This window comes from Dicentrarchus labrax, unplaced genomic scaffold (assembly GCF_905237075.1).
Source record: "Dicentrarchus labrax unplaced genomic scaffold, dlabrax2021, whole genome shotgun sequence".
Classification (NCBI taxonomy): Eukaryota; Metazoa; Chordata; class Actinopteri; family Moronidae; genus Dicentrarchus; species Dicentrarchus labrax.
In genome coordinates, this window is record NW_026136715.1 from 17530227 (window position 1) to 17545496 (window position 15270).

Consider the following 15270-nt stretch of genomic DNA (forward strand, 5'->3'; position numbering starts at 1 on the left):
CCGAGATAATGAAGGAACTTTGCACTGTTATTAAAGTGGGATTTAATAGTGATTACTGCTTATGTGGGCATAAGAACCATTACCAAACATTTTACCCTGTATTGCCCTGAACAACAGTTTATTTGCCCTACACAAAGACCCTGTTCCCACAAGTTAACTCTTAAACTTTTTCAGTATTTATTCAGAGATTTCTCAGGGGAACAAAGGGCTCTTAGGCCCAGACTTCAGGGTCAGGATCTTGACTAAGAATGTCACAATGTGGTCACTGTTCGAAGGATTGCGACTCAAGCCCTTGAAGAATGTGTATATGAGATAATCCACCGAAAGTGCTAAGTTGTTGAAGCGCTTCGATTTGGAAATTTGCCAGTTAGTGCTGGAAAGATAGGCCATGAGAATACTGGACTCAATTTGGGTCGGTGGTGACTTTCCTCTCATTGGTGCCTTTACGGGCTGAATGGAGTCAGTGAACTGTCAACAATGGGTCATTCAGTTGTGAATATTAAGTCGTGCCAGATGACTGGGAAGTTATGTTGACCACCAAGGACTTTACATTCACATGATTCTTCTTTGGTTTGCATTTTGAGTGCAAGTGTAGAGCAAAACGTAATATTCAGAAATGAAAACACCAATGTGAGAAAGTGTCAGAATATCCAGGATTTTAATGAATTTATCCTCATATTGTGTAATGATATAGCTTAGTAAAAAGATCAGCTCAAATAAGCTTAGTCAGTTACATGATTTTATAAAAGCAGCATCTTAGTTAGATGAAGATGTAATAGCAAAAATAACCTTTTTCTTCATTAAAATCTTAATATTGAAATTGAGTGCCTTAACTCTGAAAGTAATAGCCAATGGTGCACATTTTATTGCATTATTTTTTTATGAAGACTGTAATAAAAAATAGATCTTAGGTTTTAATTCAACCCATGTCTGCAGTTTATTTGGCTCTGGAGGTCTCTTGAGCCCCGTAACTTCTAGGAGAGAAATTGGCACTGCAGAGAGATTCACATTTGGGCGTGTCCACATTAAGATTCAAGCTCCATGGGAAACGGGTAACCAGAGAGCACGTTACCTGCCGCAGGTCAGCTACACCCAGTGCCGAACTCTAGCCGTCTCACTCTCACTTCACCACTCTCACTGGCTCTTTTGTGCCGTTCACACAGAGAGGTGACTGAGTTGCATTCAAGGCTCTACGGCTCCCAACCCCCTCTTCAGAGGAGCACTACGGTCTTCGAGGGTGTGTTCGTTCTGTTGGGTGGTTGAAACTGCGTAGAGGACAAACAAATGTTGTTGCCTGGCAGGGCAACTGAGAGGCGCTCCTGTGTGAGCGGGGTGTTTGGGGAGTGAGGGCCCCTGAGGTCTGGGTTTCCTTTAAGGGTCTTCAAGGCTGCCTAGAACAGTCCCCAGTCTGTGATAGTGATGGCTTGCATCAACAAGCCGAGGAGCTTGTAAGGCAAGGCAAACAGAGAAGTGTGCCTGCTGTTTCAGACCGTGAGCAGATTGTTCATTGATTATTCTTGGTACACGGAATTAAGAGAGCCACTCACCCAGCATGATTGAAGTCATTACTTAACTCAGATTTGCATGCATCTCATACCTTCACCTATCTGGCTGCAAGTTCTGTTTGTCTCTGTTGGATATTCCTCTCTAACATCAATAAGGCCTCAAGCTGCCTTCGAAACTGCCAGGAAGGGGCCCTGTGGTTGTTGTTGAAAGCGCTCCTGTCCACCAGGAAAATCTAGCTTCTGGCAAGCACGTAGAGTTTGAATCATAGAAATCAGTCCATTGCACTCACATTCTCTATAGTTGGTATAAGTGGTACATTTGTCCTGTTCTTCTGTAATTTAGTTTTGACCGTTTATGCTGTTCAGATTTTCCAAACTCTTGTTTTTCTTTTGCCGTCTCCCTGGAAACACCCCAAGGCCTGACTATCACCTGAGCACAGAAACTTCCTTCTCCTTTCTTCAGTGTACTGCTACAGCTAATGGGACAAATATGAAAAACCAACCTGGCAACAGAGAGGCTTTATTTAGTCTCTGACAATAATAAGACAGCCTGCACACTCTGCTTGTAGACTGTGCTGTCTCTTATGCTGCCTTTGATTGGCAGGCTTTGCTACAAATTTTAATTTATTCATAATTCTGGGCAATCAAACACTTGTACTGGAGCGTAGTCTGGTACAGACAGTATTGTTAATCAAAGTTTAACACAACCACCAGCTGTTTAGTATATGATATGTAAACATTTATTTACACAGTTTCACACTGTTTGCAGTATGATAGTTTAGTAGTTTGTTGGTTTTTATGTACGCATTATAGTATATTATAAAAATAAGGACATAACAATGTAACTCACTAAGTAATACAATGATTACAAATATATACTTGAATTATTTTTGCACTAAGGACTTGAGTGTTGCTCAGCAGTAGCTGCCTTACAGCGGGCTGTAGTAGAGCTTCACATTTGCATGTAATCAAAGAAGATGGAAGGCTTGCAGGCTGTTGGACAAAAAATGTAAAATATGAGCTAAATCAATGGAGCAGAGCTCCACGTGTCACAGGCCTGACCCTTGGCTGCATCATCATCATCATTACACAACACACCCTCAGAGGTTCCCAGGCTTTATCAGGCTTCATCTGATAATTACAGACTGATCATCTGCTGCAGTGATGCTGCTACAATCTGTACAGCTGTGGTACATTTCTCTGGTTCTCCCAGGGTGACCAGTAGCCCGTGAACAGTCTGCTGTCATCGTGTTTGGTTTATTTCGTGGCAGTAGTCAGGGTTATACAGTAGCTAGACACTTGCAAAGCTTTTGGTAAGCGTTGGGGAGGCAGAATTATTTTATTCCTCCTCCGTGAGGAAGAGGCATCACAGCAGTGGTGTGGAGGGAGAGAGTGTGTACAGGCGTCCTATTGAATCTCAGGATTAGTAGTACCTATTGTGGCCCTAACATTCTCGCAGGAAGTATTTCATCACGGTTAATAGGTCAAACTGTAAAGGTTAGGCTTAAATAAAAGAGCTTGCCGGCTGTAAAGGGGCTTTGTTTTTGTCTCCATGTGAATGGTCAGTATGTCCAGCTGTTTTTTGGGGGGTCATGAAAGAAGTCAGTGACGATGTCACAAACGGTTCAATACATGCCTCCACAGAAAATTAGTTAAACCTTGAAAGTTTGCTTTTGAGTTACATTTAGTACATGTAGTTATATTGTTGAATGTTGTTGTTCCCACATGAGAGAGACAGAAAAACACAGTATTTCTATGCAAAGAGAGGTGAGGCCAATTGAGCCTTTACCATACAAGACCATCTATTGTTTGTAAATCATTCACAAGACAAGGACAAAAGTTGCAGTGCTAATCACATTGGAAAACAAATGGTTTTCTATCAAAGAGGACTCGATAGCTTATTTGTCTCCCTGCAGTTTTGTCTACCACCTTAAAGTTCAGGTTGAGATTGATTGAAGTGGGGAAAGCTACAAGTTGAATCAACATCTCTGTAAAACATTACCAAGAACTAAACTAATAAACCAAGGCATAAACTGGCAGCTAAATGCTCTTAATTTATCCACATATATCAAAACATATAGATATGTATATCTCCCTCTGTCTGCTTTTTAAAGAGAAGCCTATCTGTCCACATTTTCTATACATGACAAAGCATGTATCATTTTAAGAAGCAATTTGTTTTAAAGCACGAACGGTCTCTTGGTTCACAGAGTTCACAGTGCAGGAGGCAGAGACATAGAGCTGATCAGTAGATGGCTTGGCACAGCACAGCTTGGCACACAGTCACATCAAGTACTTTGTCCTTGTCCACCTGTGTCAGAAGTCAGCCATGTTTCAACCCTGCTCTCTCCTCTCTCCAAAAGGTTTATGTTCCCCAGAGTTCTCCCTCTGTTTATCATATGGAGGTTTTAAAAGTACACTCCAGGTGTTGGTGGGACATTTTTACTCGTGGTCATTGTTAAACATGCATAATAAAAACTTGGCAGTGGCTTGATTTTGGCAGCCTTAGTTGCTTTGTTTGATGCCTTGCACGTTGCTTGACCTTGTCAGTGAATGAAATAGACGCATCCCATTATAGGATTAAATGTCATTGGCTTTATTTGCTGCGTAACAGGATTGCATACCAGGTACTGTGTTGCCGGGCTGTAAGTGGGTCCAGTAGCCTGCCATCTGTGCACCTATAGTAACAACTTGATTTGTGTGTTGGTCTGCAGTTTCTGACACATCATTCATTTCTAAAAGGCTTCCTGAAGGATTTTATTTTGCCTGTGTCTGCCAGATTAGGGCTTAATTTGTTTGGTAGTGGATACAGTATATAGTAGGGTTCATTTGCTGTTGTAACTTCATTGCGTGTTTATAAACTCTATTTTGTAGATGTAGTTTGATTCTATTTCAGCATGGGATGACACAGCCTGGTTGATATCTATTATTTAGCAAGAGGCAAATACTCTTTTATATCTGTGTATTTTTATCCCAACTCCCCATCTAATATTTATATTGAGGCCAATGATTTCTCTTTGCTAGAAATAGGATGCATTTTTCTCCTTAATCCCGCAATGTATGCATGTAGGTGCAATAACTTAAAATCTTTTCTTGATTTTTTTTTTTCGGGTGCTTTTTTACCCATTTCTGTTCACTTTTCTCCAGTCCGTACTCTAGCAGGAAAAGAGCCATTCAATGGAATTAATAATGTACGATCTTTATTGTTTTTCCCAATAATGGTCCAGTGTGTAACATTCAATATCTACTGTAGAATATAATCACAGTGTATAATAATAAAAACTACTGTGTTTTTGTTACCTTAGAATGAGCCGTTTTTATCTACAGAGGGAACAAGTCTGCCATGTTAAAGTGCCTTGTTTCTACAGTAGACCAAATCAAACAAACTAAACACTGGCTTTAGACAGGGCATTTCGCAATTTTCCACCATAGGCCACCCTAGTCTTTACTACATGCTTGGAAGGCAAGCAATATTCAGTTGGATGAAGTCTGCAACATCAATGCTAGATGCCGCTAAATCCTACACACTGGCCCTTTAGTGTGACAGTATTGTCTTTTTTTCAGCAGTTATATTCAATATACAAATGTATTTAATGGCAATTGTAACAGATTCTTCCTAACTTTAATTTTACACGCATTTTTATTTGGCGTAACGTTGGCGCTGCTTTTCTCTATTTTACATCATTTTGAACTGAAAATGTATTTGAAGATGTCACTCTGAGCTCTTGGAGCTGCTTGTGATAAATATTTGTCACTATTATGTGACATTTTATAGATTCGGCAACATGTGACACACATCTGTATTGGGCTTATTTTATTAAAAAATTATTTACATGGGACATTGTCATTTTTGTCATGTCAATTTACAGTGGATACAACGCATACTCATGTTTCTCAAGCCTATCTGCAATATGTCAGAGGGATCAAGTTAACGTTGATCAGTTTAATGTTGATTATTTGTTAAGAGTCAAGAGTTTCCTCTTCAATTATGTGCTTTTATGTGAGTGAAGGACTGAGTCTGCAGGTTGTAATTGGGCCAGTAGTGATCTTCTTCATTGCATTAGATGAATTGGTTTTCTTAATTAAGTTGAATTAAGAAAATGGCAGTCTTCCACACTAAACATCCTCAGCGCTGCAGCAGCGAGCCCCTTTTAGTCTGCCTCAAACATTTCAAAGCCCCTTTCTTAATCTCATTCCATCCTAAATCCTAAAACCTATTCTCTTAAAACAAACTAGCACCTCCCTTACAATACAGTCTCTCTCTTATCTTATGAGTAGTATATATAGTGTAGTGTAATATGTAATGATAATTCACTTTCCAAGAATAATTGTGTCTGTCTCTGTTGCTCTGCATCAAATGTTCTCTGTTAGGCGAGTCACAGCACAACAAATGTTCTTCCCATTCACTGCAGGCTTTCAGGGGGATGATGAAGCCATCTTGTCAAAAGGGCCTTGTTGCCAATTTCACACAATCTATGTGAGAATTTCACGCTTTGAACAAAATTGTGCTTCAGATTTATTTCATGGGAGGTGTGTCTGAGTGAAAGGGGATTTGATTTTAACGGTGATGCACAGCGGTGGTGAGGTTTACTTTTGAATTTGTCCTCTTCTGTCTTCTTCTCCTACCCCTACCTGTGACAGGATTTTCTGCTCCATAGTTTGCCATCTGTGAGATATCTGCATTAAGTCTTATTTCATTTAATGTATGGTGCAATTCTCACGCCATTGTTGGGTCTCTTCTGTCAGACTTTGCTTGACTTCACAGCACATAGTTGGATTGGCTGACTTGTCTGACCTACATATTTAGTTTTACTTTGTACCTGATGTGCTTTTTTACAGTGGATGAAACACTTTTTCAAGTTCCTTGAGACTTCTTCATGGAGATACAATGTACTTATTGCTTTTTAGATTAAGTGAAATAACATTTAATTAGTCAGGCCTCTTGGATAGGTCGGTTGTTATAGGTTAGGATCAGGTTGAAATGTTTTGCATAAACCTGCAGGAGCTTAGGGAATGCGGTTTGATGTTGTACCACTCAGTGCTGGTCCTGGTTCAGTGCACCTCAGTGCTGAGAGCCATGAGTCACAAATGTGAGGCCTGCATGTGACCTGGCTAACAGTAACTCCTGTCTCCTTCATACAAGAATGCTGCGTCGTTATTCCGCCTTGACGTTCTGTATAAAACGTACAAACCTTGAATGGAGGACATTGTTGTTCTACTGTTAAGACGGCGGCAGAGGTAGTAACACAACCGAATTGACGTCATAAAACATCGTATAATCGGGGAGCCAGCAGGACGGGGTTCTGACACTGTTGTGTTACATGGCCTTTTCGCCTCGGGAGCACAGAATTGTGCCGGCATTGTTTGGTTCAGTGTAAAAAAGCAAAGCCAGTTTAATTACGGGTCTTGATTTACAGTAGTATTGCAGGATCTCTGTTTTAAAAAAGGTTTGTGAATCTGTGGAAGCTAAAGCGGATTATTGTAGTAGTATGACCTGACAATCTGTCTAAAGACATCCACTTCACTTCAGGTCAGGAGACGCTCAGCTAAGACGATTTATTGGTCTTGATCAATTCCAAATTACTGGCAAACACAGCGACCCGTTCTGACTAAGAACTGAAAAAATCTTTATTTTGGCAACGTCCCTTAAACTAGAACTTTCTGAGTTGACATTGGAGTAACTTTTAAGTAATTATTTTTGACTTTAGTAGTGCTGAGTGACTTAACAGTTAAGTAGAGTTGCACATGCTCTGTCATGCTGTAGTTTGTCAGTGTAAAATAACAAGAGACACAAAAATACTGTATGTACTCAATGCACTAAATCTATATTCCTTCTAAGACGAGCCATAATTTAATGCTGAACCTATTAGGGTTAGGTTTGTTGTTTTTTTATTAAGCCATAAGGTATGAGAACATCTACTTCAGTTTGATGATCAGCAACTTTTCTCACTGGAATTAGTTTGGTGGTTAATTGTCATTCATTTTGGTGCCCACATCATATCAATCCTGTGCAAGTAGCTTGTAATTAATTTTCATTGATCATGTAATTACAGTAAGTATGCAATTATGAGAATTACACTAAATTATGACGTAAACTAAATTACTGACTAAATTAAGCCACACAACAGAAGTAATTTGCTTCGCTGAAATTGGATTTGGCAGACTGTCATTTAAAGTCTTCTGAAAACATCCTCATCATTTATTTATGCTTTTGTAGGTTTTCTGTTTATCTGGTTACTGTTCAAGGCTCATAATATAATTGTAGCAGAGATTGCCTTATAGAACAGCAGGCTTCTTCTTATTAGTCAGAGGATGAACGTATGATGTTGAGGATTTCTGCAGCATGACACGGCTATGGATTTAATTTCACCATTCAAAACATATTCCAATTAAGTTTTAACTGTAAAAACTGACATTAATCTGGATGTACTGTGTAATTTGAGCATATTATTTTAATTTTCAGACAGTTAAATGCACAAGATTGCAGGCGGTATATACAACTGTGGGAATATTACAAGCACAACATTTTCATTTGGCAGCCTCAACAATTGCTTAAATGGCACCAGCATTTTGCAAAAGAGACACAGTAATCAATCCACTGTCTCTTTAAATAATGTTGCTTGTTGAGATGAATGTTTCATTGTGCAGCGGTAATTGGATAAACGTGGACTGGAGGATGTGCTTCAGTTAGTAATGAAGCTGGTAATATTGAGCATTTGCATTCACAAACTCTTACCGGTTTTTGCATTGTTCATCAGTGTCAAATAGCTAAAAACCTCAAAAAGATTCTATTTCAGAAAACAGAAGTACAGTTTGCCACATGATATAATTACAGCACGTACTGGTACTGTTGAAGAATAAAGGCCAAGACACATTTGAGTAATTACCTGTTTGTCTGACTGTGTGCAAGTATTATGCTCGTGGACAGCGACAAAATCCAAGTGCTCATTGTAAGTTCCTACTAAAATGGCAAATAAAAGGAGTTGGAAATAAATAAAATGAGTGCTGTTGGTAGAATAATAACAAAATACACAGTTAGAGTCTCTTTTGTTTAAGAAGCTTGGCAGCGTAACCTTGTCCTGCAGTGGTATAATTAATAGGAGAACATGCTCATCAACTTTAATGTGTGCTTTTGATACTTGTGACAACTTGTAGCATTTGTAATGTTCTTCCACTAATCCAAAATAACGCTCCCATATAACCACTGGAAAATGATGTGCTTTATGAATTATTAAATAGATTATTGTTAACCCCAGTTGTATTATTATATAACCAGAACAGTTTCCTACATTACGTTTGGGCCACATGCTTATTCTACTGTGGTCGATGATTTCCTCCCGTTGATTGTTTAGGCTACTACAGCAGTTCATCGTTTGCATGGATTAGCTTCAATACATGACCGGGCCACATTGAATTTATCTGACTATTTACATTGAAAGTGACCCTATGAATAAGGACAGTGGGGGTTTGATGAGGGCAGAGAGGCAGCATCCCTGAACCGAACAGATGATTTCAACAAGCTCTGGATTTCCAATGTTCTTTAGCTTCAAAAAACTAAATATATTTTTCTTTCAGAAAACTAAAAAGTGTGATCAAAGATTAAAAAGCAGAGATGCTTATAAACAAGTCTGGCATAAAGCAATTATGTAATGGTTGCAGTCTGCAGCCCTGATTAACTTAACATGTTATTGTGTGCACACAAAAACTGTCATTCCAAAATACAGCCAAAGAGTAATATATACAGTATGATGATGTTAATGTCTTGTCAGGAAATGTGCTCGGTCCGGTTACCTCTCCCAGTGTTTCTGTCCCACACAGTGCGCTGTCAGCCAGAGTTAGCATCACCTTTGCAGATCAGTTGCACAGAATCCCATCCTCTCCCGTTGCTCTGGAGTGAGCACATATTGGCTGTAAGAGAGCTGCATCTCCCCTGCGTCAACGCTGTTTTCTAAGCCAGCCCAAATATGTCAGTCACTGCAGCTTTTTCTGCAGCCGCCAGCTACAACACAGTCCTGTCTGCAGCTGGGATGCTTCCCAGGCCAACTACCCCACAAAGCTGTAAACTGCCCAACTCCTGCGCCACAAACGGCCTGAAAGTCATTGCCAGAGCCTTTATCATCCCTGTGATACCCCTCTCAAAACTCATTAACTGACATGGATTGTTGTTCTGTCTGTTTCTTGGAACGTTACTGACGCAGAAAGTGCTGTCATATTATCATCTTAAAAGAATTTTTATCCAATTTGGGTAAATCGAACAATATCATTTTAAGTACATTGTGTTTAGGGTGGAATGACGTGCAGCTGATTTAGTTCCCTCTGAAACCGATTTAGTTTGCCCTGAAACCGTGCACATTCTTGGTTCTCCCTGGCTCGTGGTTTATGCTTGTAGGGGATGCCTTCATTATGTGTGGTGCTTCTAAAAATAATATTAAAAGCACCCAAAACCTCATTAAAAATTTACTTAAGCTGCAGTGGGAGGAAATATAAAAGTCAAACTTGCAATTTTATAAATCACAGATGAAATCAGATTGTTAAAAACAGAGGGAAAAAAAGACGTGAATTGCTAATTAGTGCTGGTGAGAGAAAAACAACCTGCCTATCAAGAAATCTCACCTCAGAACAAAAATGATTTTTTTTTTTTTATAGATAATGACATTTCCTGTCTCTGTTTCTCACAGCCAATAAGCACAAACCATGGATCGAGACGACGTACCACGGGATCGTAACGGAAAACGACGACAAAGTACTCCTGGACCCCCCTCTAATTGCATTGGACAAGGACGCTCCTCTACGCTACGCAGGTGAGAGAGGAGGTTTAATGCTGCTACTGCAATTCCTTTACTCCTTCAACTTCACTTTACTCTCCTCTCATTTTAGGCTAAATAAAAGAGAAAACACACTAGTTACTCTGTACCATCAAAGCGTTGAGATTGTGTTACAGGTGATGGATGCAGAAAGACTGCTCATGTATGAATAATGTAAATTTCATAGGACTTTGATATGTACATTTAAAGACATGTAATCTCTTTGATACATTGAACTAATTATTCTTGTGAATGAAACTGAAAACAGCTTTACTTATCATGGAAGTACAATTTAAAATCCAGTCTAAACAGAAAGCTTTGGAAAGCATCAGGTCATGGTTAATATATGAGGGTCCCTCGCTCCTCAGGGTGTTTTATTATCTATAACTCTGTGTGATATATCTATTTGAGATTATACATGCGCTTATATAAATCAAATGTTCACTGACTCAGCAGTGAAGGAGGGAATGACTTTGCACTTCTCATGGCGGGTTATGTGGCTTGATGGCATTCTGCGCATTAGATTTTTATGACAAGCCTGTCATACAGACATACAGCTGGCTACCATATCCTCCAGATTGGCCCCTTTTGATAATAAGATCAAAATACTCTTTCATGTTTTTTTTCCCCCCTCCCTCCCAGTGGAGAGGCACAATTAGTGTGCTTTACGTACCAAGGCAACATTAGCTCTGGGGGTTTTTAATCACATCAGGATTGACTTTGGCTAGGATTCAAAGCACCACAGCACTGGAAATGATTTCCCACCATTTCACATCACATGAGTTGTGTGATCTTTTGTCTGCTGCTCCCTTCACACTCAGCGCTCTCACTCCACTTGATATGGCCATTTTTATCTCAAGTTTCTACTCCTGATTTAGCATGTAAGGCTTTAACATCCACTTGGCGTTTAGAGGGGATGCCAAATGTTAAAAAGTTACGGGAAATTAGATTGTTTTCTAGAGTTGATTGGCACGTACTTTTTAAGGTGGACAACTTCAGCAAGAGGCCCATCATTTCCGAAGAGCAGGGGATTGAATAATATGTCCATTCTCTGCATAATGTTTGCCTCCTTTCACAGTAAATTAGCGTTGAATACAGAGCTTGGTCCTTCGCTTCTATCGGCTGGGGCTCCCTTTTTTGATGAGCAGGGCTTTGCAAATAGACTGCGTGTCCCTGTGAACTAGCTCTCTCGAGACAGGGCAAGCAATCTGGCTTCACGTGGCAGCAGGGGTGACCGGCTCTGTCGTGCCAGCCTCCCTTCTAGCCAGTCCATCTGTGCCAACAAACAAGGTTCACTGTAAAGCTGACCCACAGGCCAAACAAGCCCAGTCACAGGTTCTCAAATCAGATCAGTGTGATTAGGTAAATATTTAGCATGAGTGAGGAGCCACTGTATGAGTATGTATGTGTATTAGAGTGATGTACTGTGGAACTGGCTTTAAGTGTGTCTTTCTGTGTGTTTGCACATGTCTGTGTGGTGAGTTCAGTGGGAACGATTGGAGCTGAAATAGTTGAAAACCAAAGCCCTTCAAACTTGAAAATGAGCTCAGTGCTCTTCCACTTCATGGATGACTGTGCTCTGAAACAAGTGAGGAACACAAAGCAGGCAGCATTCACCCACCAGATCTGGGCTATTGGATTTATGTAGGAACATTAGACAAAGAAAATATCCTTGTTTCTGCAACACAGTTCCTGTAAATGGATTCTATAGCTGCCACTGGATATACAGCATATCAACCTATTGGCTAAGTAATATTCACAGATTATAATTCACATTTATGTATAAATTACCACTGCAGGTCAAGACTGTAAAATCAGTATGTAACAATCCTTGTGATGGCTGACCCGGCCCGAGCTGAGAGGCCTGTGTGACAAGTGAAAAGCAGAGGAATTCCTAAAGCCCTGGTGTGAGCTGGTCATTAGTGCTGTGGTAAACACAGAGGCCCACAACTCCCACTGCATGACTGGCTCTGAACAGCAGGCTCTAATGTGAAATCCATTTCTAATTGTTTAGTAGGTGAAAACAAAATGACCAGGTCCAACCCACTGGAGGCCCTGACAGGGCTTTAAAACAAACAGCCAACCAGAAAATGACTTAATCATTTTATTAATGTATACTCCCAAGATCTCTTTTTATCTTATTATCAAAATGAATTAATCAATCCAGAAAATATATGTGCGGTGTCTTAAAAAGTAAGATGAACTTGTTGACTGTCCAGCAACCTCTAAAACATGCTGACATTAAAAACTGAGATTTCTGTTGGTTGTAATTTGCTATTCTGTCATTTCCACTAGCTGTTTCTCCTAAAAGGATTTGCTGAGCCATTAATAAAACTGCCAAGACTTCAACACAACCGGCCTTTCATAAATGTTTTAATCCTTTTCCTTTCTTTCAACTGGCAGAAGACTTTTTGCTTATGAGAAACTGGATATGAGCTTCTCTGATGGTGATTCTGTAAGCTTATAGCAAGACTTTGTTTCCTTCCTGTCCTCTCTGTGCTTTCTCTGCAATTCTAACTTTTCTTTTAACTGATCTGGGTTTATCTTTTCTCCCTTCCCTGTAGAGAGTTTTGAGGTGACCCTAACTGAAGAAGGTGATCTCGGGCTCTTTCCTTTGCCTTGTGCTTAGTTGTTACTATTAACCCACTAACGCAAAAACAGCATCCACACTTTTACACAGAAACTCCCGCCATGCTCTGTAATCTCCCCATTTGATTTTCTCGACATTATGTTTTTCTCACCCTAAATTTTTTGGAGTTCCAACAGCTGGATGAAAAGTGTGATGTGGGGCTGACTGTACTTAGAAATATCTGTGCATGAGACATCCATTGCAGTTTGCAGACCCTAACAGTTTTTCAGCTGTCACCAGGAAACAGAAAGCTGCTTTAAAACAGGAGTTTTCAGTCACTTTGCTGCCATTTTGTTCAATCCAGTCCTTTCAATTGAAAAGTATGGAAGGAAAAGCCAATTTTGACACATTTAATAAGAAAGTACAATCTGAAAGGACACATAAGATGATTTCACGACCTACTAATGAAAATTGGAGTGGAAATTGGCATTAGAATTGGTTTTCAAAGAGAATAAAACGTTTAAAAATGTGAACATCTTAAAGGCATCATCCGTGTTCATGCTGCCTCTCTGTGACCTATCAGAACAATGCAGGTACAGTGACTCCTGTGGACTTTTCTGACAGTCTTCAACTGAAAGCTGCTGAGATTGTTAACTAATGCAAACTCTCTCTGCTACAAAGTTTCTGTTGTTGCATCTTTGCCTCAGTGGATCTGTTGAGTTAATTCTCCACCACTAATCTCTACCATTAGCATGGCTGCAGTTGTCATTTGATGTGGATGTCAAGCAAGTTGATATTTCTAACCCCAGTTCTCATCCAGTACTTTTTTTGTTTGAATATTGTTATTGTAGCGGTTACGTTCTCTATGATTTTATTTGGATTCATTTTGCAGTAGTTTTGGGCAAGAGGCAAAATTACACAGGAAGACTTTCTTTAATTACAAAATTTTCTGAGGTGTTGTCTGATTTGAGTTTTATTTTCTTTCACAGACATTTTTCGGGTTTTGATGACTGAATTGGTGCTGGATCACCTTAACACAATGCTATAATGCTCTATTGTAAATAGTTTTCTTTTGTTTTTATTTCATTTATTTATGTTAATTATTGTTTCTATTATAAGAGAGGCTGTAATTTTTATTCATTACAGAGATAAACGATCTTCACTTCAGATACTGTTCTCTATGTACTTACGTTTTGGGCTTGGTTTCATGACTTTGATTTCTAATATTTTAAGTATTCCTGTGAAATGCCTGTCCACATCTTTTCGGTTTCTGCCTGCATGACTGGATGCAATGTTTTCAAGTGGCTTGGAAAAGACACTCCGTCTTCTATGATACTAAATGTCCCACACCCTCTCCCAACTCCCCCCTCCCCAAGTACTCACCCATATGACAGTGCTTTTGGGCTTCCTCCACAGCCACCACCCACCCCAATCTACAACTCCCTGGCACCCAATACCTGTGGCTGATCTTTTTTTTTTTTTTGCGTGACTTTATGGTTTTGTTGTGTTTAATATAATTTTTCATTTGAACACTAACATTTGACACCCGTCGTCAGTTATTCTGAGCAAACTCTCTTTTGGCTCTTGACGTGTTCAGGTGAGATTTGCGGCTTCAGGATCCACGGGCAGAATGTCCCCTTTGAGGCAGTGGTCCTGGACAAGTCCACTGGCGAGGGGGTCATCCGGGCCAAAGACAAGCTGGACTGTGAGCTGCAGAAGGAACACACCTTTACCATCCAAGCCTACGACTGTGGAGAGGGTCCCGATGGCGCCAACATGAAGAAATCCCACAAGTGAGTCAACATCTGCCAGTTCAGAAGTGTCTGTCCCCAATCTGAACCAAGATTCTGTTTAGTGTGACTGCAGATAAAACAATCATAGTGCAGTCATAATAAAAGTATTTTCATATATTCACATTAAAGCAAATGATAATGTTATAACTACTGATTGTTTACTAAACATAAAAGTGAAACCTGCTCTCTTGTATTTATGTAGAATAATTTTTTGGTGCTTGTGGTTTGTATGAACTCCATTGCATTTGGTTGGTTTTTGATATGAAAGCAACAACCAGCCACAGGACTGTGTGACAGTAGATATGTGTATTTTTTACAAGGAATTTAAAATGTAAACTATTATTAAGTCTTTGCCGATTGTGCAAACTGTCAAGGGGGTGATGTCAGAAGCGATGCATATAATTATCCAAGATAATTTAGTAACTATGCTAACATGAGTCTACATCAGGACTTGAGGGAAAATGCTTAAAACATGTTATGAGCTTGTGTTCTGTTTGGCAAAAACATTGGCTGTTTCTAGCTTGTCAAATGTGAGAATTTGATGCTTTTCTGTCATAAATTAGCATAAACTTAATGTCTTTGGGTTTCACACTGTTGAT

At 39.6% G+C, this 15270-nt stretch overlaps 1 protein-coding gene across 4 annotated transcripts in view; it reads left to right on the forward strand.

Annotated features, from left to right (window-relative positions):
- Positions 1 to 15270, forward strand: part of clstn1 (calsyntenin 1) — a 37228-nt gene that overhangs the window by 4405 nt on the left and 17553 nt on the right. For 2 of the 4 annotated variants that reach the window (XM_051426354.1, XM_051426356.1), the window contains exons 2-4: positions 10184 to 10306; positions 12874 to 12903; positions 14476 to 14671. In XM_051426354.1, the coding sequence (XP_051282314.1) occupies positions 10184 to 10306; positions 12874 to 12903; positions 14476 to 14671 (349 nt within the window). The remainder of the gene's footprint in view (positions 1 to 10183; positions 10307 to 12873; positions 12904 to 14475; positions 14672 to 15270) is intronic. The other 2 variants (XM_051426355.1, XM_051426357.1) reach the window with 1 other exon arrangement.